This window comes from Rhinolophus sinicus, linkage group LG01 (genome assembly GCF_036562045.2).
Source record: "Rhinolophus sinicus isolate RSC01 linkage group LG01, ASM3656204v1, whole genome shotgun sequence".
Classification (NCBI taxonomy): domain Eukaryota; kingdom Metazoa; phylum Chordata; class Mammalia; order Chiroptera; family Rhinolophidae; genus Rhinolophus; species Rhinolophus sinicus.
This window is the reverse complement of record NC_133751.1, coordinates 197742604-197766757: the sequence shown is the minus strand read 5'-3', so window position 1 is coordinate 197766757 and position 24154 is coordinate 197742604. Positions and strand designations below refer to the sequence as shown.

At 37.9% G+C, this 24154-nt stretch overlaps 1 protein-coding gene and 1 long non-coding RNA gene across 3 annotated transcripts in view; one reads left to right on the top strand and one right to left on the bottom strand.

Annotated features, from left to right (window-relative positions):
• Positions 1 to 1847: 1847 nt before the first annotated feature.
• The window catches only part of LOC141567356 (uncharacterized), a 56387-nt gene continuing 34080 nt past the window's right edge, over positions 1848 to 24154 (bottom strand). Inside the window, exon 7 of the long non-coding RNA XR_012489956.1 lies at positions 1848 to 1897. This is a non-coding gene — a long non-coding RNA (uncharacterized LOC141567356). The remainder of the gene's footprint in view (positions 1898 to 24154) is intronic.
• Positions 10238 to 22901, top strand: CCDC195 (coiled-coil domain containing 195). 2 transcript variants are annotated; one of them, XM_019736617.2, is made up of 3 exons: positions 10238 to 10440; positions 15308 to 15554; positions 20096 to 22901. In XM_019736617.2, the coding sequence occupies exons 1-3, from the start codon at positions 10269 to 10271 to the stop codon at positions 20217 to 20219; spliced, it is 543 nt and encodes a 180-aa protein (XP_019592176.2). In that variant the 5' UTR covers positions 10238 to 10268; the 3' UTR covers positions 20220 to 22901. The 2 variants fall into 2 exon arrangements, with proteins under 2 accessions (XP_019592176.2, XP_019592175.2); XM_019736616.2 differs by having other exon boundaries at positions 10238 to 10530.

The following is a 24154-nucleotide window of genomic DNA, read 5'->3' as shown; positions in this document are numbered from 1 at the left end:
CCAAAGCAGAAACATCATGCTTTGCCAGACTTTAAATGAAATTAGAAAATCTTCAGATCCCATGTCAGTAATAATGCATAGTAACCAAAGTTGAACAAAGCCACGATACACAGATTTCTCTTTATCTATAAAATAGGATAGGCAACATAAAACCAGACACGTTTCTGGCAAATTGGCTTCCTACAACAGAAGTGTTTTCAAATGGGTTACTTTCTTTTGCAATTTCTATAACAATTTTCCTCTCAGGGATAGAATTTATGAGTGATGGCCTTCTGGAAAGACTGCATTCTGTTGATTCTGTGTAAATGATCCTCACAGAACTGTACATGGCAGTGGATGTTTCTAAGATCGTCATGTGATCATAAGAAAGAATATCAAGGTTCATAGATTGTTTGCAGTTTTTTCTGAACCAACACACCTGAGAGATCAAATAGTATAGTCCCCATTGGTCACAGTTGCTGTGTCCATGAAATGGCTCCTAGTGAGGGAACTATGGGCAGAGCACACATTCCAATGGCAAGGGAAGGGTGACGAGCCTGCAATGGCCCAGGTCCAGCTCATGGGTCAACTGGTGGCCACATCTTCTCCATGACCTCCTCCAACAGCGTAAAAACACATGCACACCAACACACAAACAGCTTAAGTTGAGAATCACTGTTTAGAGAAATAAAGTTTTCTTCAAAAAAAAAAAAAAGACTTTCAAACTATGGAATCAGTCAGGGAATGAAAGAGTCAATGGGAGACACTTAAATTATCTGACCTACCTGTAGAATCTTGATGGAGCCAGGGATGTGGGAGGAGAGGAGAAAGCTGTACAGTCAGAAAAGAGAAAGAGCCTATCATAGGGGCCAGCCTGACCCGCACTGAGCACTGCTGCTAATTGCAATAATTTTGCATTTTTCAGACCTTCTGTCAATAGGGTTTTAGTTGACTTGCCTGTGAGTATGTACACACACACACACACACACACACACACACACACACACTTACATATCATGTTGCCTAATATAAATAACTGTCTATAGAACAGCACTGTTCAAAGGACGTCCCAGGGTGATAGATATGTGCTATGTCTGCACCGCCCAATACAGCAGCCACCAGCATGTGCAGCTGTCGATGTTACCTCAAGACTCTGAAGTACATCAGCAAAGACCCTTTTCCCAAATAAGGTCCGAGTCACAGAGCACAGGGATGGAGACATAGACCTAACCTCTTTGGGAGCCACCATTCAGCCCAGTCCAAGTACTGCACTGGCCTGGGGACCATGGGAGGGCCCACACAGATCTCCCTTAAGACAACCTTTCATGGGGAGCACTGTTGTCTGACAGCACAGCTGAGCTGCCACACCTCCAAATCTGCTTCAGCAAACATGCCCAAACACCACTTCCCTGAGCTGCCTGTCAGTGCTGAGCCCAGCAGGGTTCCTGGTGCCAGAGACTCCTGCCCAACACAGGATTTTTCTAAGGAACAATTTTTGCTTGGGGACCCCACATTGGCCTGGCCAAGGTTTTCTCCAAATTGTGCTGCAGTCTGAGCTCTTCCTATCCAACCCTTCCTTCCTTCTCTCCCTGCCAAATTCTACCCCATTCCCTTCTATCCTTCACAGGCATTTCCCCTACTAAACCTCTATTCCTTGTACGTCTATTCCTGTCTTGTCATTTGCTTCTTGGAAGGACAGAACTGGCAGTCAAGCACTGGGAATACAGTTGGAGGAAGATAAGCCCAGCCCTGAGAGCTTAAAAGGTAGGAGTAGGGCAGATACACAAGAGTGTATAACCATTTTGACCAGAGGAACAAAGGAAATGTATGGAGCTTCATGAAAGAATGTGCTGTGGTCTCCTACCTGTTCAGGGGCTCAGTGTAGGCATGTCCAAGGAAGGTCCACTTCAGCTGGGACCTGAAGGATAAATAGGAGATTGCAGGTAAAGACGTGGGAAGAGTTTTCAGGCCAAACCCAACAAGATGTGTAGCTACCCTGCGATGAGAAGAACCTTCATGTATGTAAGAAAGGTCTGTGTGGTGAGAACATGATGAGTAAGAAAAGAGTAACCTGAAGATAAAGGTTGAGAAGGAAGCAGGGGTCAGGTTACTTTGTTTAGTCCTCACAACAGGCCTGTGAACAAGTCATAGGCTCCCCATGAAAAATGAGCAGGATAAAATTATATCCTAATGAAATCATAGAAAATCAGAGTATAAAGACCCTCTAGAAACTGCCAGAAGAAAAATTGAAAATTACTAATAAAAGATTGAGAATTAAATTTAAAACATACTTAGTAGCAATAGCAGCAAAAAGGCAATAAAACAGTGTATTCAAATGCTAATACTTATTTGTTTGTTTGTTTGTTTGTTTGTTTGTTTTGCTGAACCAATGAATTCCTTCTATGTACAGAGTCCATACAAGTACAGGTGCGTTCATGTGGGCAACGTTACTGGAGAAATCAATGTTGAATCGACACAGAGAACAAATACTGCCCACATTTCTTCACTGGATGGTGGAGAGTATCCAATCCACAATGCTTACATTGTCTCATTCCATCAACAATGACCCACATCGAAATGAAATGGAAGCAAATAGGAGAAAAGAAAATACCCCGGGTGTTGAAATCGTTACACATGCATCTTTACTGTAGCATTCAGAACCATTTCACAGTCTTGTAGCTGAGAGGTAGCATTAAAAAAAAAAAAAAAAAAAAAAAATCAATGACATACAATGATGGCTGGGAATTTTCAGGAGGCCTTATAGATATTATAGAATTTTGTATTCAGCTAAACCCTCATTCACAAGTGAGGACAAAATGAAAGCTTATCTAGTTATACAAGCATAGTTTATACTCCCACAGGCCCTGAGTAAAAGGACTGGTTAAAAAATGCACAAAAGCAAGAAGACAGATGAACTCAGGAAAAGGCAGCATTATTATAGTAGGAGAGTAGATTTTTAAATTTAATAATCTGATGACTGCAAAAAAACAAACAAACACGGTTTTCAAAACCAGATTTGAAATAGCAATAACAAATAGGAAATGTTTAAGGGAAAATTAAACAATGTTAAGTTTTGTAGTAGTCAAAAGGAAAAAAAAAAATGATTGAATAATTTTTCACATCACTGAAAAACATGAATGTTAAAAAATTAACAGGATATGTTAGAATAGAGATACAATCCTTATATTGATTCCAAAACAGCAGAATAACAGCAAACAAGTTTTACTGGCCATTGTTTGAAATGCTTGATGCTATCCTTATAACCACACCACAAACGAAATGCTAGTATTCGCCATTTCTAGAAATGAGTCTAGGGCACAGAGAAAGTAAGTAACTGATCCAAGTTCATACTGCCAGGAAGTGACGGAGCCAAAATGCAAACCCAGAGAGTCTACTTTCAGAGGCTGTGTTCTTTAACATTTGTGCTATATAAAGGGAATTTTATGAAGCCATCAGATGATGAGGGAGAGGAAGAAAAGCAAGCAGACAAAAGCATTGCAAATAGAGAATAAAAATAGAAATAAACCCAAATATAGCAATAATAACAATAAATGTAAATGGATTTTTTAAAGCTTATTATTTGGAAAAATAAGCCAAAGTTTGCACAGTAGCCTACAGAGCCCACATAACATAGCTCCCCATTACCTTTCTGACTCTTTCTGTTGCGCTCTCTACTTCACATTTCATTCGAATCACGCTATATCCTTGATGTCTTCAAACACAGCAAGAATACAGGTCCATCAGTACCTTTGTTTTTTTTCTGTCAGGATGCCTGAAACATTGTTTTCCTGTCAGTTTTTCCCTCCCTTCTCTCAGGTCACCATCACAATGACATCTTTCTGAGCTTCTCTATTTTAAGATAAATTTAAAATTGAACTCTCGCTGCCCTCACCTAGCATTTTGTGCCCCTTTTTCCTGCTTTATTTTTCTCCATAGCCCTTACCACTTCTAACATGCTTTAGATTTTTGCTTGTTAATTGTGTTTCTTTGCTGTGTTCTGACTGTACTATTTACTTTGTAAAGGTGGGACTTTCTGTCTATTGATCACTAGTAAATGTCGAGTGTGCTGAAAAGGGCTTGGCACATGATAAAAAGTAAACACATATTTATTGAATGAATGAATAACAGTATAAATTACAAAATATTTAGAATTAAATGATCATTAAATTATTGTATAATAAAATAAGTGAAAGACTTCTATGGATAAAACTACAAAACACTATTGAAGTACTGAAAAGTAGATCTGAATAAATGTCATAATAAAGACTCAATATAGTAAAGATGTCACTTCTTCCAATTTGACCCATAAATTCCAAGGTGGATTCTCACAAAACTAAAATTATTAGGGCTCACAAAAGGAATAACTTGCAGCTATTAAGTGCCAAAGCTTGAATCAGATCACGCAGACAGATTTGTTCCCCTACCATCACGTATGCCTTTCCACCCTCCCTCTCTCCTCACTTCTGAACCCGCCCCCCTGCATGACTAATGCTAGATAGCAGATAAAACAATCAACCAGCAATCTTTAATTTTAAAAGTTGATGTTATTCAACTAACATTTATTAAAAACTTGCTAGTTTCAAAACACTTAGATGCACTTGTCATTATAAATTCATTTAATTTTCACAGTTATCCATGGAGACAACTATCTTTATGTTCCCTTTACAGACGAAGATACAGACTCAGAAAAGAAGAATGACTTCCTCTTGAAGCTTGAAGCTCACAGAGCCAGATCCTTAAAGGATATCTTGTCTGGAGGCTTAAACTTAGCCCTCAGTAAATGTTCACTAATGTAAGTTGATCTTGGAAAGCTGTATTATTATACTTTTCTGGTCCTTATTATCTCATGGGGATAAAAAGACTCTGCCCTCCTGAAAGCCACACACATTGGAAATCAACGGACTGAATCCATTTTTTTAAACTTGTTTTGTTGGATATACACAATATACTTGAAGGGTTCAGTCATCGTCCTTCATTTCTTTTACCTACCTCTCTGTGTAAGACACCTGAGTTATAATTTCTGCAATGCCCACATTTTATGAATAAGATTTAATGAGTTAGTGATAAAGTACAAGTTTGAACTTTAGGGCCCAGGATCTTCTTCTTGTCCATTATAACAGCTAATTTTTTTGCTAGTCTCAGGGAGTCCTTGAAATGTTCCTTCTCATTGGAAACTCACCACAGGCCAGGGATGGCCTAGCAGAGGGTGGCTATCCTTCCCATACGTGTCTCCATGAAAGTCTTTTCATGCACACAAAGCTAGCCAAGACATCATCTCAAATCCAGCTATACAGGGAAGTGGCTAATCCCTTTCATGTGAGTTGACCCAGGGCACCTTCACACATCTCTCTCACAGGCTTATCAGCATTTCATGGATGCTATGCCTGTCAAAAACTTCTCATCTCCTCCTTCCTTTCCACATGACTGCTCTACCACTGTGTGGTACTCAAATGTCAAAACAATGGCAAGATGGCAGACTGACAGATCTGCCCCTGAGTCTGGGCTCATTGCAACACCAGATGCTTCCGGTCACCTGGGGAATCACTCTCACAATAGCTCCATATCAAGTTCAAGGTCAAAATGAATTCTCAGCAAATGCTGCTAAAATAGAATTTCTCAGCAGCTGTTTAAATAATTTATAACTGCAGGATGTATGCCTGCTGGAAAAGGGAGACATAAGATTTCATGTAAGTGACATTTTTCTATTATGTCTTAGAGACTAAGTCAATTGGGTATCTTTACACAGGACATGTGGTCGAGTGATGATGGTGCAGTCAAAACCCTTAAATTCTAATCTGACCTTGCTCATCCTTTGTCACTGACGAATACCGAAGGTTCTGTCAGAGAAGGAAGCCCCATGTGAACCCTACACACCATATTCAAGCTAGGCATGATCTTATGTCCAAAAAAAAGACATGCCGTGTCATCATTTATTTGACAAAGATCGAAGGAAGGCACTTGGTGCCAATTATCTGATGTCTGGGAAGCAGACATCTTAACGCAATCTCCTTTTTAAAAACTTTGCCTTCAGATGTGGGAAGAGCCAAAAACCTACTCTATTCCCACAGTGCCAACTCATGTGGGAAGTTGGAGGCATGAGGTTTACTAGCTGCTGCAGATGATAAGGGCATTAGCTATATGGCTATCTAGGGACAAACACTCTTAATCACAGAGACGACTGGGACGAGGGTCCTAAAGCAGGAATGTGCCTGGAGTGTTTACAGACTTGAGAAGCCAGTGTAACTGGGGCAGAGCAGAGTGATGGAGCAAGGGGATGGAGGGGCAGCAGATGAAATCAGAGTAGAATCAAAGACGGGATCATGTAAGGCCTTGTAGATCACTGTACCCACTGCCTTCTACTCTCATTGAGCCAAAGGATCACTGGAGGTGCTGAATGGCGCACTGACCAACCCCCAAGTACATTTAAGTATGTTTGGAACCACTTGGGCATGCAAATCCACTTTTTCAACTGTCAGTTTTATGAAACTGAAATAAAAATCAAGTATTTCCAATAAAAAAAATTTAGTGTCTGAATTGTGAAGGGCTCTATGTGTAAACTGCACACTGGATTTTAAAGACTTAACATGAGAAAAACCATGTAAACTATCTCATTAACAATTTCTATGTTGATTTGCATGTTGAAATGATAATGTTCTGGATCTCCTGTTTTAAAATAAAACATATTAAACTTAATCTAAACTGTCTCTTTTGCATGTTTAGTGTGGCTACTAGAAAGTCCGTAATCGTACATGTGGCTTATGTTTTACTTCGGTTGGACATTGCTACTCTGGAACAACTGTTGTAAAACTTCAGGAGGCATAAAAATTACCTAGGGATCTTCTTATAATGCAATTTACTAATCTACTATAATAGGGTAGGGCCCGAGACCTACATTTTAAGCAAGCTCTCCCAAGTGATTGCTCTAGAAACAGGACCCACAGTCTTCATTTTGCTAGGTCAAGATAAAGGCCCAAAGCCCCATCAGAGAGTCATGATGGCAGTGGCCATGGCTCTTCTACATGCCAACAATTCCCTGCTCTGCCATTTTGCAGGCTGGATCCCAAAACCAGTTTCTTGCCTGGATTATTACCTGTCAGTTATGGCCATGATCTTCAGATACTGCTTCCACTTGCCAGAATGGATGTCCCAGAGTCTGCCATTAGAATTGTTCTCCATGAAACCCACTCACCACTTGTCCCTCCTTCTCAGATGACCCAATACCCTGTCTCCTTCACTGAACAGGTCAGTTCCCAAAGCAGGGCTTTCTGAGCCAGCCTGTTTCATTGCATAAGACATTCACATCCTTAAAAATAAATCACAAATATTTATAGAACCATTAATCCTAGCATTTATATAAAAATTTACTAATTCTAAACAGCTCTCACTCATATATCAAATTTTAAAATTACTATGACAACAATTAAACACTAAAACAAGTTTGATAAGGAAAAATTTCAGTTCTCAGTAGCCAATTGATATAATCAGCATTTGACTTAATCAACAGTCAAAAGTTCCAAGAAAATGTAATGTCAGTTCATTTTAATACATTTTTTTCACATCTATTTTGTTTTCATTACTTAATTATTTCATCATAGGAGATTTTCATGGAACTATAGAATTTTTTAAAATGCAGATAGCCTGCAGAAGTAAATAAAAATCATCAAAAATCTTAACACAGAGAGATAGGAATTGTTTTCCTTTTGGGGTATTAGTTTGCAATTCTTACAGAATTTATCCTATATAGAGTTGGACATTCTTCTGTTTTACTCAAGATTTTTAAGTTCAAAAAACTATTCTGTTTCTTTAAAATGTACAGTCTTCTCACCAGGTGCATAGACTCCATTTTCTTAAGTTTCCTAGCTCAGTAAAACATTAGATTTTCTTCATTATAAACCTTACAAACTTTTAAAAAGATAATTCCTGAGTTTTTTCTCTGTAGGGCCTATTGTCAGTGGAATATTTTTCCATTACCTGTTCCTAAATAGTTTTAATACTATTTTGGAAAACTACTGATTTATAAATGTTTATCTTTTTAACTTAGGAGTAGGTTATGAAACAATGTTTTTTATTTATTTTCTTGGGCTTTTTAGATATAAGATCAAATTGTCTATGAATAATATCTTGTCGTTTCCAAAAATTATACAAGCTATTTTTGTTTCTTCCTTTGTTGACCGAATGCAATTCCAAGAATGATTTCTACTGCCCACTTTTGTGGAATATTTCCCACAAAACACTTTACAGAAACTATGGCAGTATTCTCCAAGCTGGTTGGGCGTCTTCAGGAGAACGCATTTAGGCCTATCGACAATTGGCAACATTTTCGAAAGAGATTGGTCATGATGGACTCAAAGTCCTTGAACCCACTTTAGATGATGAACAGTTGAAACAAATGGGGATGTTTATTCTGGAGCGTAGACATGATGGAACAAGAATTTTCATTAAAACAGGAATTGGACAGGTTACATAACCTCTCCAAAGAGAAGCACTAGGAACAAGCTACCTGGAGGACAATTTTTGGTCAATGAAAGTAATTTTAATTAAAAAGTAAGTGGCATTCCTTGGTAGGAAGGGGACTCTCCTATAAGGGAAATATTCAAATACAGGGTCAATGATCCATTACACAGATACTGTGGAACAGATGTGAACCCCTGAGAGGTGGTTAGACTGGATGATCTTTAAGATCCATCTTTCTCCCTATTCCATATTTCCACATCCCACTTCTACAGCCTCTAAAATACCTGACACACATATATTGACTGAAATTCATTTAAATACAAATAGAAGTAGTACAGTTGACCCTTGATCAACGTGGGGGTTAGGGGCATCAAACCCAATACATTTAAAAATCAGCATACAACTTCTGGCTCCCCAAAAACTTAAGTTGTCTCTCAGTATCCATGGGGATTAGTTCCGGGAGCACCATGGATGCCAAAAGCCGTATATGCTATCAAGCATTCTATATAAAATGGGGTAGATCAATACATATAGTTGGCCCCTCATATCCCTGGACTCTCAACCACAGATTGAAAACAGTACAGGTATTTGTGGAAAAAAATCCACACATAAGTAGACTCTTGCAGTTCAAACCATATTGTTTAAGGGTCAACTGGATAGCAAAACAGCCTTATTATTTTTCAGACTAACTTTTTAGTATGCACATCCTAAAATTAAATGTATAAAATAAATTTGTATGACTAAAAAAGGAATATTTTCTCCAAGCATTTCTTCCATCTGCAGCCTTTGATCAATCAACACATATTTATCAGGATACGCAAAAGCATTAATATACATAGAAAACACAAGAAAACAAATGTTCACAGAAAACCATCACCATCAAAATTTTTCTAATCATTTTTACCCTATTGCAAAAGAGCATTTGTGTTTAAACATTAATTGAATTTCCAAACTGATACTGTTATCAGAGCATATACTATTTAAGATTTGTACTTTTCATTCCCAACAAAGAATCCTCTTCAGGAAACAGGTAATGAAAGCTGTTAAATGTTCATGTCTTTCTCATTCAAGATTAATGCCCAACCGGTATCTTCTTACATTCCTAAAATATCCTTGGGCAGCCTTTACCCAAGCAAACACTCTAAAACCAATTAACAGCAAAAATGCTTACAAAATAAAAACCTACTGAGAAGTCCTTAACCTTATCTTGAGGAATATATGTACAATTATTAACATCTTAAATAATCTCACTGCAATTCTTAAGACCCCTTATAATTATTGTTACCCTTAATCAACAGGTGTGAAAATGAACAATTTACCCAAAAAGAACAGAATCATGACATATTTTACAGAGAAGACAAGGCATAATTCTTATGTGTTGGTTTTGATGTACTTGTGACTGTTGGTGATTCTATGAACCATTTGATCCCAGAAGTAGCAACAGAGAAACAAACTGAGTGACTGTTAGGGTACTGAGTTCATGACAGAAACAAGAACCTCTGTTCCTCACTGGACATTTTTGGAGCATTCTTTTCTCTTCAGACACAGAGCAATATTCTAGAACTGTGGACTGATATGAAATACAAAATACAAAGAAAAGCTCTGTTCTGAAAAACAAAACCCAGAATGAATAAGTCATGGGAATCCTTTACCTCTCTTGACAGTCTAACTCCCCAGGTGCTGAAAGATGGCACAGAGAAGAATGACATCTATTGTTCAGGGAGGTTTATGGGCAAGATCAACCCGTCCCACTGAGTAGGTTGTGCACTTGGCTTACAAGCCAAAGTTGACCTGTCTCCCCAGAGGAGCAAACAAGAGCGACCTGAGAAGAGGCAATGGAAGCTAACGGCCAGCTCCTGAGAGTTATCCAGGAGATGCGGGCAGAGATCAAGAAGCTGGAGAAAGAGAATCAAGCTCTTCGGATGAAGCTGATTTCAAGTAGTCAGAGAAGCCCAGAGTCAGGGGGCCAATCAGCAGATGAATGGGAAGAGGACGTCACAGACCTTGGTAAGCTCGGAAAAGCACCTGGACAGTCTCTAGCAACACTTCATGGTGGTATTTCCACTGAGTCAGCACCAGCTATGCAGGAACACCAAGGTAAAGAAAGTCCATAGCTCCTCTGGGCTGTGCCCATCTTTGCAAGTATCTCCTAAATAGTAGGCTTATTGTACTTCTCACATAACTGCATCATTTGGTGGTAACAGTGGTGAGTCCCATCCTGTCTCTTTTGGTAAATTAATTTTGAATCTGGAGGCAAAATTTTCTTTAGCTTCTTTAAGCAACGTATTTTGGCAACATTAAAACTATTTCCAAATATTCCTGGAAAGATAAGAATGGCAGGTTTGTGGAAACCAGTCACATTAAAAGCCATGTGTTTCTTCCTTCTTGGCTTCAAGCGTTTAAATGCTACATAACAGAACACTGAACGGGTATATGTCAAAAGGCATGCTCACTTATTAAATTAGAACGATATCGCACAATAGTTAAGTGTATGGATATCAGAGTCAGCCAAATATGCTTGCCAATGATTGGTCATTAGCCACTTGACTCATCTTTAATCTTTGCTTTCTTCATTTAGAAATGTTACAGTACCTATCTCACGTGGTTCTGAGGATTAGTTGCAATAATAGACCAAGTGCTTAGTACAGCACCTGGCAAAGACATAACAAGTGGCAGATATTGTTGCTTATCCATGTTTTACAAAGAACTTTACTGTCCTATATGAATGTATGTCATACATAATTCAACCTACTATCCAGGTGGAAGACTTCAAGATACTGGGCCAATGCCTAATATAGTCTAAAAATCAAAGCTCTCACATTTTACTGGAAACAATTTTGAATGGGAAGACTATACATGAAGTCAGAAATCAGCAGAGCAAAAATCTACATCTTACATTTAAATTGTCTTGCCTACACACAGCGTATTCAAATAAAATTGATATACATAATTAAATACTCAAAGCTCTTAACATCATCTGTCAAAGGCTTCAGACAATGCTGTATAGAGATTCTGAACAGCTTAGCAGCGGAACATGTCATATTTACCAGCTACTTTTCTCTCTAGAATGGGACCCTATATTTCAAATTTGGGAACAGGTTCCAATCAGGGGCTTTTTCCTTTTTGTCAAGTGCAACTCTAGATCTGAGTAATTCTGTCTGCTGGTTATTTATTATAACAAAAGTGAAAGCATAACCTATAATGAAATTTGAATTTCTGGTGAAAAAAAGACCTTTGTATTAATAATATATCCTTACTGCAGAACTGAATGATTCTGTCTCGTAAGGGGCTGTCTTGGACATTGTAGGGTGTTTTGCAGTTCTCCTGGTTTCTAAACACTAGATGCCAAAAGTAACTGCTTCTCCCCCTCCAATCATGACCATCAGAAATGTCTTCAGACATTCCACACGTCACCTAGAGGACAAAATTTCCTCCCATTGGAAACCACTGCCTTACTCCAAAGGTAAACAACACTCCTTCAAATCTATTTTCCACGATGCTTCTCTCAATGGCAAAGTAATATAAGATCTTAATATATCTTGTGCTACTCTAAAACAAGTATTATACTGTTCAAAGAACAGAGAGTATGCCATCAAGCTTAGAGGAGGTTAGACTATTAGTTAGAGCTAAACACACAACTGATATCCTACTTCTTTGGCATATAGATGGTAACTTCCAATAAGAATATCAGCTGAAAAATCTGATGATAATCTAACGGGCTTTCCTTTGTAGGTTACTGTCTTCTTTTCCCTGGCTGCATTGAGTTTGCAAATGATAGGTGAAAAACATTTGATAAATTTGGGGAACTCTTGCCAGTTTTACAAATAAAACACAGAAAGGAATATGAATTAAATTTCTGCGTGGAAGCCCAGTTGAGTTACTTTAAAATTATATTTACCTGTGTCTTCTCTGTGATGTGCTTTTACAAAAGTATGTGACGTAAGTAGAAGGAACATTGGCCTGAACATGAAGACACATGGGTTGTAGTCTCAGTTTTGTAACAGTTGGTCAATACTGGGTAGGTAACATAAAATTCTTAATCTTAGCATCCTCACATAAAAATGAATGATTCCAAGCCCTATTTGAACTGTACAAGTCTGTGATGTAACATCGTTTTGTGTTCACTCTCCTGATCTATAAAATGGAGATACTGTAGAATCTATCCCATAGGTCTATTGAGAGTATTAAATGTGACACCACAAAGAAGACACAACATGGGTCACTTGTTAGTAGTTGGGTTAATGTCATTAGACATGCCAGATAAATATTATTATTTACCCTGGGTATAAGTTTTTTATTAGGAGTTTTAATAAGACATTTCCAATATCAATCAAAATCCATACTTGCAACTGAATTATAAAAAATGTGTGACTGGAAAGGCACTTTAGAGATCATCCCCTTATTTTACAGTTGAGGAGATAAGATCCAGAGAGATTAAAAACTTGTCCAATCCTCTTTTGAAAACAGAATAATAAAAACCCATCCTTTGAGAAGGAACAACGTGAAATCAGAAGTGTGAGTCTCACTTTAAGAAAGGGAACAATTAAAGCGGCTGGAAGCGAATCACCAGAAAACGAAAAGCTCTTCTGTTGGTTCTGGGTATATGTAGTGAGGCAAAAACAAGATTTGATGCTTGGAGAAGCCTGTTGTTTCCCCCTCACTGAACTGAGACCACAGAGCTATGCTACAGCCCAGGGACACTGCTACTTGGTGATATATATATATATATATATATATATATATATATATATATATACATATATACATGTATACATGTATATATACATATATATGTATATATGTATATATAAATGTGTATGCATATTTATGTATGGTATACATAAGTATGTATATATATGTTTCTGTATGTGTATATGTTTATGTGTTATAATAAGAATACAGAGCACCTGCTCAGAATGAATCCTTGTTGGATAAACTCTCACGGAAACATCTGTAATCATGTGTATACACATTTGGTAGATAAGAAGTCCAACCAGCGTTTTCAGGGTTGTTGGTCTCACCCCTCCTGCCCTGTGCATTCTCACTTTGGAACTATTAGGAAAGAGTTCATTCGCTACAAGGAAAATAAAAGAAACACTCTTTATAGGGAACCTCCAGCATTGCTGGACCTCTGATTCTCTTCAATCTACTCATATCCTTGGCAGCAGATAAATGGCACTGGGCAGCGATCTTTGAAATTGTGCTAATGACACTGTGATATTCTGTTGACTATCCTTTCCCTTTTATTGCTAAGAAACTAACAGATACAGACTACTTGTGACCTGGGAGATGAACAGAGATCCTATTTGCTAACCAGTCAAGCTGGAGTGTAGACCCCAAATAAGAATGAACTTAACTTTGTTATCATTAGCATAACTTCTTCTGTTGTGTTTCCCTACCTTTCAGTATAGTTTGTTTTATAACCCTTCTAAACAGAAACTTTTATATGTGCCAGTTGTCATAAGCCTGTTTTTAGATGATTATAGCAGCTGTAATATCACAGCCACCGAAAGTGTTTCCAGGTAATTTGTGAACAGTCTTTGCAGTTCACCACTTCAGACAGATTTGAACTTAAACTCTCTCCAGACTCTTGCCTAAAATTTGATCTTCTGCTCTTCCAAGCTATAAAAAGCCAAGGCGCCCTCCAGTTTGTGGGATGGCCATAATAATTTGCTGTGTTCTGCAGACTGGGGCATCAAACACAAATAAGAAATAATTACGCTTCTGGCACTCTCAAAACCTAAACACAAGGCAGGGCTTTCTTACACTTCATGCTCCTTAATGGCGACGTGGTGGCAAGAAAGAATAAAGATTCAACAAACATTCATTGAATGATCCAAAAAATGAAAACCGACCCATGAGGTCAGTGTCATTGGGCCCGGTAATAACTGGATATCTAAGTAGAGGTTGAATGACTGGCCCCAGCTCAGTCAGTACAGTGTTAGAGCTGAGATTCAGACAAACCAAGTCTCCCTGAAATAAAGCTCTTTTAATCAAGGTGCTTTAGTAACAAGGAACAAATAAGATTTGATTTACCTCAAGAAAAGAATTTATCGGAAGACACTTACGGACAAAAATTGGATTTGAAGCCCTCAGAAACTAAGGCCGCCGATCTCTCCATTTCTCTCAGCAGCAAGCCAGTTTCCCACACAAGGCATCTTTGCTTCTTTGCACATGCGTACTTTGCTTTCATCTCTCATTCACCAGGCTTCCTTATAATGACTGTCCTGAACAAAGCCAAGACACACAATTATAGGCCAGTGAGCGCCAGCCAATTCAATTATTTGTGGCCATTCAGGTGATGAGAGACTGTGGCTGAGCAGGTTCTCCTAGAATCAGGCATGAGGAAACTATCCAGAATGAACATCTCTAGAAGTCCATGTTCCTTCCACTTTAAAGTTTCGTTTTATTGTCTCTATATGTCAAAGTCTCTATTCAAATGCTGTCTCTATTCAAAAGGCCTTCCCTGACCATACTATTTAAATAGCCTCCAGACCCCCACCCTCCTCTGTCCCTCTCCCCTTGCCCTCATCAGCCTTACTTGTCTTCCTAGAATCTATCACTACCTGAATTTCACCATCTATTGTTTGTTTATTGTCTGTCTGCCACACAAAAGGGTAAGCTTTATGCAGGCAAGAACTTTTATATTATTCACTACCACATCCTATCTCTTCAAAAAAAAGTTTTGGCACATGGTTTGCACTCAATTATTTGTCAAATAAATCAATGAATGGATATATTTTATGTAAAACAAAATTAATCAAAAATAGTCTTGTTTAGTTAGTTTCAATTAAGTACTATCAATATAACTTCCCATGTGTGGACCTCATTAAAAGTAGAGTTTTTAAACTTGAATTTTGTGTGTCCTGTGTAGGTAACGTCATGATTGTTAGACGCTACTCCCTTTCCTCACCAATTCATTCATTTGCTGCAAATGATCCCTGGAAAGCTGGGAAAAGACAACCAAACAGTGACATTCTAGAAGCTCAGAGAACAGTTAAATCACTGGCATGTTCTTCATTCAAGAAGCAAGACAATGAAGAAAAAATTTTTGCAGACGATTCTTTTACCGGCAATAATTCCAGCCAAAGAGCCTCCCCTGAGCATACTTTTGGTTGCAGGTAATGTAGAATCTGCCTCAAGCTAGTTAAAAAATGTATGCTGTGATGAGTACTGAGACAGTCTCCTGAATGAGCAAGGTCTTAGCTAGTAGAGGAAAAAAAAAATAACCAAATAGGCCATCAGGCCAAAGCAATCTCCATCCTACATATGTCCATTTTGAGAATCAAAAGGAACAAATTTATCTGAGGCCAAACATCCCTCTCTAATAGGTACCGCTAATAAGTGGACAACATTTAGTCTTCTCTTACTCCTCAAGCATTAATGATCATACTCTGAGCAAGACAAGAGTCAGCAAAAACAAAAGGTTGCTTGAAAGTTTCATTTAGTGACAAAGACACACAAGTCAACTGTCCCCTACAATAAAGTGTGTCTCAGGAAGAAGACACAATTACCTTAAAAGCTGAACACAGAATTCCTCTCTGAGAGAGAACTGTTCTTGTGGGAGAAGGTACCTTAATGGGTTTTTTTGTGACATAAAAAAGGACCCTTTAGGCATAACCCAAAAGAGCCAAGAGACAAAGAGAAAACCAGTCTGTTATGCAAAATACATGAATTGGCATTCAGGGAATTAGGGAGAGCCTGAGAATTGGGAGGGGCTGAGAAAACTTTGGAGACACAGGCTGGGAATCTTTCAGAAGCAAGTTGGCCAGTGGCCCCTATAGTGCGTAGCGTCAAGAGTTCTTTCAAAAGCAGATTGTCGCTATCAAGCACAATTTATCTGCCCTACTATGCTAGGGCATGACTTCCCTCTCACACACCAACCTTCCAACCTCCAGTTTGCCCTAGACTCTCACAAGAGTCCCTATACATTTGTCTCCTATGAGTAGGAGGAGGAAAATCAAGAAAAAAGGGGCCAGGATTCCACAATTAGCTGATCATTGGAGAAGAAAATATGGAACGAATATGGTTGTGGAGAGAATAAGGGAGTTATCTAATTTAGCAGTGACAGAAAATCAAATCAAGGGATAACCATAAGTGATAGGCCTGGGGAATTCTCATAAATATTGGAAAGAGCACGGGCCTTCCCACAAGATGTGGGGTACAAAGGTTGAGCCAGTCTTATTTGACCTTTACAAGACAGGATGAAAATTGTGTGTCACTTGTGGAAAGTTCTATGGCAGGAGCAGAGAGAGTAACCTGTGTCATGAAAGACACCTGGCCTTCGCCCAGCCAAGAAAAATGGGAAGGTCACCCCAGGTAGAGCAAAAAAAGACAGGAAGATAGAAGAAATCCTGACTGTTGGGAAAACCAAATGCAGTGAAGTGAATGAGGACACAGAAGTGAGCAAGATTAATCATAAAAGGCTTCCCTGAGAATGTTAGGAGTATGTTCTTTATCCAGTAATTATGGGGGGAAATTTGTAAAAAAAAATGTTTTTATGAACATTTTCAAAGTACAGAAATATTCAGAAATTAATGTTACAAATACCAATGCATTCATCTGCAAGAGTTTTGTCATATTTTCTTCAAGTAGTTTTATATATAAAAGGGGGGAAAGTTACTAATAAAGAGAAAGGGCCTATACCTCTCTCCCCCAGTCCTCCAAAGGGGTAAGTGTTACCATAAGTTTCTTTCCTAAACTTTCAGTCTATTTTTTATGCTTTCATTACATATATTGATTCACTCAACAAATATACCCTGAGGGTGTACTATGTGCAGAATTCTAGGCACTGAGGATACAGTAGAAAATAAAATTGTCAAAAATCCCTGCCTACGTGGAGATTTTTCCTTTGCAACATGATAATCAATAAACATGAAAACACATGAAGTGTATGTTGTGTTAGATAATGGTAAGTGCTAAAAGAAAAGTAAACCGATTAAAAGGAAAGAAAAAAGTGTTAGGAAAAAAAGCATTGTTGAAATTTTTATATCATAGCCAGAAAATGCCTCATCATTTGTGTGAAGAAAGGAGACAGAGAGTTCTGAGAATTTGGGGGGTTGGGGCAGAAACTTTCCAGGCGTTGAGAACAGCAAATGCAGGAGAACTGGGCAGGCTCACGACTGGTGTTTGAAGCAGGGTAAGGAGGCTGGTGTGACTACAATGGAGTGAGCAAGCAAGAAAGCAGAGACAGATGAAGGCCAAAGGCTAACAGGTGGCCTTCCACTCCCCTCCGATGATTCTGAATTGATTCCAAGTGAAGTGGAGTGCGTAACATACTCTTTTCATGAAAAAAAAACAAAAGATCATGTCAGGAGCTCTGTTTTGAAAAGACTGTAGAAAAAACAATACAGAAAACAAAGAAACCAGGTTTAAGGATAAAAAAGTAATCTAGGCAAGAAATGGTCATTCCTTGGCCAAGGGTAATAACAGTAGAAGTGCTTTCTGAATATGTCTTGAAGGTGGAGTCAACGAAGTTTGTTGACAGAGCAGATGTGGGATATGGAAACAAGAAACACACACTCAACTATTGCGTCCCAATGGCCATTGGGTTTTCAACGAGGGAAGAAAGGCAGAAATGGTGTCCTTTGCCTAAATATATATATATATATATACACATATATGTATATATAGTTATAAAGTTATATAAAGCACAAAATGTTCATTGTAAAAAAAAATTGCAAATTACGAAAAATATAAATGCAATATTCAAAGTAAAATGATAAAAAGGACAATTTTCCACATCCCCACTAAATGAACAACCATCATTCAGATTTTAATCGCTATCTTTCCAGGTTTGTATCTACATAGTTTGAAATTGCACAGCCCATGTTTTATAATGTTTTATTTTTTTGCAATTAAACCATTATTCTCACAGTCCTACAATGCTAATTAAGAAATATGGTAGTATCAATTTACCCATTTCAATTTATATTAATTTCTGTGATAGTTTGGGAACCAACCCAAAGTTGATAACGTATTATTTTTCTGAAGCAAAACAGTTTCAAATTTCCAAGTGCCAACAAATAAACTATCATAACACAATCCATTTCTAATTTGGAATAGACTTTAATTGGAAATACTGAGCCAATTTTAGAATTGTGTTAAAACAAGAAAGTCAGTAATAGCTTAAAATCAACAGCTGGGTTGGCATAAAGTCCTGTAGATACAGGGAATTGTTGAGTAAAAATTAAGCATGTTTTTTTTTCTTTTTCAGTCCTTTTTTATTTTGTTTTTTACTTTCTCAAGGATTAACTAGTAAAGTAACATGTCATTACGTCTGTCCTCTCATCTTTTGGTAAATTTATTTACTTTTTAATAGCTCTCAAAGAATTTTACAAAGACTTATGGAGAGCAAATTGTTTGAACTCGCTTTTGAATCAGTCAAACATCATGCATAACTTGCTTATTAACTTTTTCCCTATTATACAAAGAAAGTATTTTACAGAATAATCCAGGGTCAATATTTCTAAGAACCAATGTTCTTCAGCTACTAGAGATGGGAATTGTAATTTTTCCTAAATTTTGACACAGAGATCCAACCTTTTCCTCTGACACTTAAGGGTCCATATAGTAAATTAAAATTGCAAATGCTTTTTTTTTTTTCACTGATAGGAGAAGCCAGACACATTAACATATACATAGAGTCTCTTTTTTTTATACAAGGTGGATAAGAAGGCAGCCTATGGAATCACAGGGCTAAAACCATGACTCCATCACTGACCAACAGCACAGTCTTGGGAAACTCTTATGCCAGTTTACTCTTCTGTAAAAAGGGAATCATAATATTGTTATTGTGAAGAATAAGTGAGATAGTGAAGTGAGTGCTTACTAAGTGGCAGCAGTTATTATCTCATTGATCCCAATACATGGAACCACTGGTCTTTCTCCCAAGGGAGGGAGCAGATGCGTTCCCTTAGATGCAGGTCACTAAAAGTCATTCACTGAAATAATATCTTTAGAGAGAGACAGAGAGACAGAGAGAGACAGAGAGAGACAGAGAGAGAGAGAGAGAGAGAGAGAGAGAGAGAGAGAACAAGAGTGGAGAAAAGGCAATCATTTTAAACACTATTCTTTAGGCTTATTCCTAGGAGCAAACTATCCTGGTTTATGTCAAAATTCTACATAACACTTTTAGAGGAAAAAGGAGAAGTGGGCAAAAGGAAAAGATGTAATTGCTCAGATAACCCTGGATCAATTGCTGTCACTAGTCTCTCCTGTTATTCTTCAGACGTGATGGATATTCAGTTACTTCAAAGCCCATAACTGTAGATTGACCTGGCTTATGAAATATTTGCCTCAAATTTCTGTTTCATTTCAACTGACGAGCTTGGATGTGAAAAGACCCTCCGCCTGAGACAACATGATATTCTTTAACTTTAAACATCAAGCTAATAGTCCTCAGGCATCCAGGCCCTCCCTCAATAGTTTCAAATTTCAGTTTTGTCAGCGCTATTCACTGGGCTTAATTAAAAGGTCAGTTCCAACATAGAGTCTTGCATTATTGTTGATCAAGTAAACAAAAAAGAAAATACTGTGATATATTTAAAATGCAGTTTTAACACTTTAGGCAGTATTTGGTGGCTTGGGAAAATACTAAGTATTCTGCATAAAAACTCACTAAAAAGTCTTATTTCTCTTCCTCTTATTCTGCTTTCTTTAGGGACAAGATAAAGACAGTCGGTTTCCTGTTACCCATGGACATATCTTCGTATTCCAAAAATTTCAGTTCTTTGAAATACTCACCAAATCAGACCACAAGCCAGCTAAGTACCATTGCAGAATAGGATGTGTGAGGTGGTGACATTTAAGAAACAGTTGATTCCCAAGAGACGGGAACACCAAGGCCTTGCTGGGTCAGTGTCCTCCCCTTCAAAGAGCTCTGACAAGATGCCTCGTAAGACATACAACATACTTGGCATCAGGGCAGTGACCTTGTCACTGGACTTGGCCAAGAAATGGAAGCGATTACTCTATGTGGTTGTTGAATACTAATGTTGAGTGTGTACAGCAGCTATTGTGTCTGTAGGCAGCACATGAGCCATTAAGTGTGAATAAATTGTGTGCTAAGTGTTCAGTATCTGTGTTATGCCACCCGACAATGCTGTTGTTCACATTATAAGTGTCACTTTCCAGATTAAACCATAACAAATGTAGAAAAAAAGTTCTAGTTTTGATTAATGGTACAAAACAATAGTGATTATCCTTATAGCTAATAGTGTGTTGCTATTTCACTGACACTAGCTCATTTGGTCTTTTGATATCCTGCGTCACTGGCATGGGAGCACAAACACAGCCAACTCCCATAGCGTACATTGTGGCCTCAGCACAACTGTGGGCTGGCTGATGGCAAAGACACTATACCTGGGTGGAAGGAGAGAAACGGGGGTTCAGTTTCATTACGTCATGGGTGGAAACCTCAGAACTCCCCAATTCCTCAACTTCCAGTCGAGAGAACTTCTTTCATTCCTGGTTTACAGCAATTATATTCTAATACTAATATCCTTTTAAAACAAATATATTAAAATTTCCAGATTGTTAAAGTGCAGTTTCCTGGACCCCGTACCAGACCGACTGAATTGGCTGAGAGGCTGGGAGGCACGGAGAAGACCAGAAATCCTCATTGCAAACAAGCTTTGCAAGGGTGATTTCTGCTAGACAGTCCTGCTCATGATCCACTACTATAAATACTAAAACACTTAGTCCAGGGCTCCCCAAACCTGGTGCCAAGTTGAAGTAAAAGCAGTTGAAACAAGTAAAGTGTAGGAATGGTCCAATACATTACTAAGAGAGATTTATAATTGTCACAGACAGATTCCTAAAAGGGAAATGGATGGATCAACAAATACCCTGAGAAAAAGCCCCCTCTTGGGTCAAATGCTTCATTTATTTGTGATGTTCCCTTAAGAGTAACAATATTCTCAGAATTATGACAAATGTACATTAGGGCAAGGTTACAACCACAGGGGAAAGATACAAATGAGATGTAAAATCACATAATTCACCTGTGAGATTACTGGTATTTTTAGTTTATGCACATTTATAGTCTCTGCAGATTTAGAAAATGGAGAATTTTGTGTTAACATCAGTGAAAAGAAACATTTCCCAAGCAGGAAAAAAACAAGCAACAAATGACAGCCACCCAAATCACAATGGCATAATTGGCAAGGGTATGATGACAAATGCCAAGCTCAGTGACTAGTATGTGGTTGGCATTTCGTACATGATCTGTGAACTGAACTGCATTAACAGTCATATGAGTCTAACATTCCTTTAAGAGTTCCCTGAATTGGCTACACTAAGCCAGTCACTAAATTTAAAGTGTTTGTAATTTGAGACATTCTCAATTAAATGAAGATGATCTCTACATTCTCAGTGTCCGGGGTATCTAAGGATCAAATGAGATCGTGTATATGGACATGTAGCATAAAGCACTAAATATAAGACACCGTTATTTTGTTCCATTCAAAATGTAGACTCCCAAAATATGCCTAATTATAAATTAAGGTGTTGAATTGATAGCAATTTATATACAACATTTCTAGATTTTTTTTCCCTAGCTTTTAATTTTCTCTTGGTTAACTTGATGATTCAGTCATCAGCTAATTGATGGACAGTAAGACACTTTCCTAGCATTCAGAGTCATGTGCTTTACATGTAAAGAAGAGCAAAAAGTACTCATAGGAAAAGGAAACCACTCCATGATGAATTCCTAGTATTGAATGGTCATCAATACTACCAAAAGGGCACAAATTAATAACTCTGTGGGTGGTGAAAGCCAAAAATTAACAACTGTATCAGTCTACTATCAGCATACACCAATGTCTGCCAGAGCTATTTGCTTTCATAAATATGGTCTTCTGCAAATTTCCTTTAACAAATGAACATACGGAAACAAAGGAAGATAAATGATGTGTTCTGAGTCAAATGGCAAACCCTGGCAATTTTCCTAGCTTCCCAATTCTGTCTGCTCCCATTGCCTTGAACTAGCTCTTCTCCCTAAGCTGTGAATCTAGAATAAACTTAACCAAAAAGATAGCTGTGTACAGGGACCATCTGAAACCACACGGTGTTCATTTTATTCCTTGGTCCAAATTCTAGTTTATCATCTAGAAAATCCCGAGTCCTGGTCGGCACAATCCTCGAGCTTGATAGCTTTACCAGCAAAATAAAAGGCAAAATACAATAGTACCTGCTGGTTATGGAAAACACCATCCATAAAACTTGAAAGGATATGATAAAGCAATCTGGGAGAGAAGTGTGTGGTGATTCTAATTTACACACAAAAAACAAATGTTTATTTATATTCCTTCCTTAAGAGACTGAGTTTAGCCACTGGCAGATATACTTAATTTTTAAATATTGATGCAGGAAAATATTCATTCATTCAAGCTGTGTTTGAAAAAGCATGTAATCATAGAATACTCTTTCTTATACAGGAATAAATAAAAGACCTGGTGTACCTTTAATTCTGTTTTGATTGCTGCCTTCATCATTACTGCCACAAAACAGTCAAAATATTTCATGACTACAATGATCCACTTACAATCAGTTTGCTAAACGGTGAGAAAAGAAAGATTGAATTTACCCAATCTCATACACACGTACTTAATAGTTTGACATTATTGAAAGAACCTTGAAGAGTTGAACTTGAAACACAATTCACCCTGAACTCAGAAAGAGATTGAACTTGTTCCTGTCTGGGTTTTATTAAAAGATAATTCTTTATGGCACTCAGGTTTACTTTCAAGAAATAACTCTCATTTTTCCTTTTTCTTCCACTAGAATTACTCCTGCAGTCACCTCAACATTCTTAGATTTGAAACGTCTGAATCTGAAGACCAATTAAAAATCTATTCATGACAATGATTAAAAAAAAATTCATTTTGCCATCTTCTCAATACCATTTTATGAATACCATATATATATCCATATTTGTTATGAACGCTCCAAGACATATAGTACCCCTCTTCTTTAGGGAACACAATTATCAGTCATAATTGTGCATGCATGAAACTCATGCATGAAAATTGTCCCTAATCCCACCCAGCATTAATTCCCCAGCCACACCCATTCTCTTTCCTTTCTCCCTTAACCTTGAGGATTTTTATTTCACATAGGGTTACTTGTTACTTCAAACCAGGAACTCACTTCTGATGGAAAGACCGGCATGCAAGCAAGACTTTCTGAGTAGGAGAAAACTTCACTCTCTAAAACACCCAGAAGAGTATGATTTTTGAAATACGAATTTTTTCAACAAACCTCCCTCTTTAATAAAAGAAAAGCATTCAGCACTGAAGAGCAGGAAAGTGAATGGATAGCTCGGAAGCAAATAACTCCTTGGCCCAGGTGTTGTACCATTTAGTGCATTAGAAAAAGTAATCTGCTAAATGGGCCATGGTCATATGTGACAGTTTAATGGGTGTCCAAGAAGTGAGCCAATTAGTCTCTTCCAAACTATATCATCTCATTTACTATGTGGCTAGTTCTACATTGTCCACCAATTCGTGACCTTTTTCATCTCTGCCATTTCCTTTGCTCATGGCTTTGTCTGGATTGATTACGTGGAAACATGCCATCACATCATCACACACAGACACTCTTTCTCTCTTAAAAAAGAACTGCCCCCAGCATCAAGTCTATCCTAAACCAATTCATTCAAGTGTCCCTCCCAAATATTTACTTATTTCCTTTCTCAAGTACTTCACATTTCTAGAGCCGC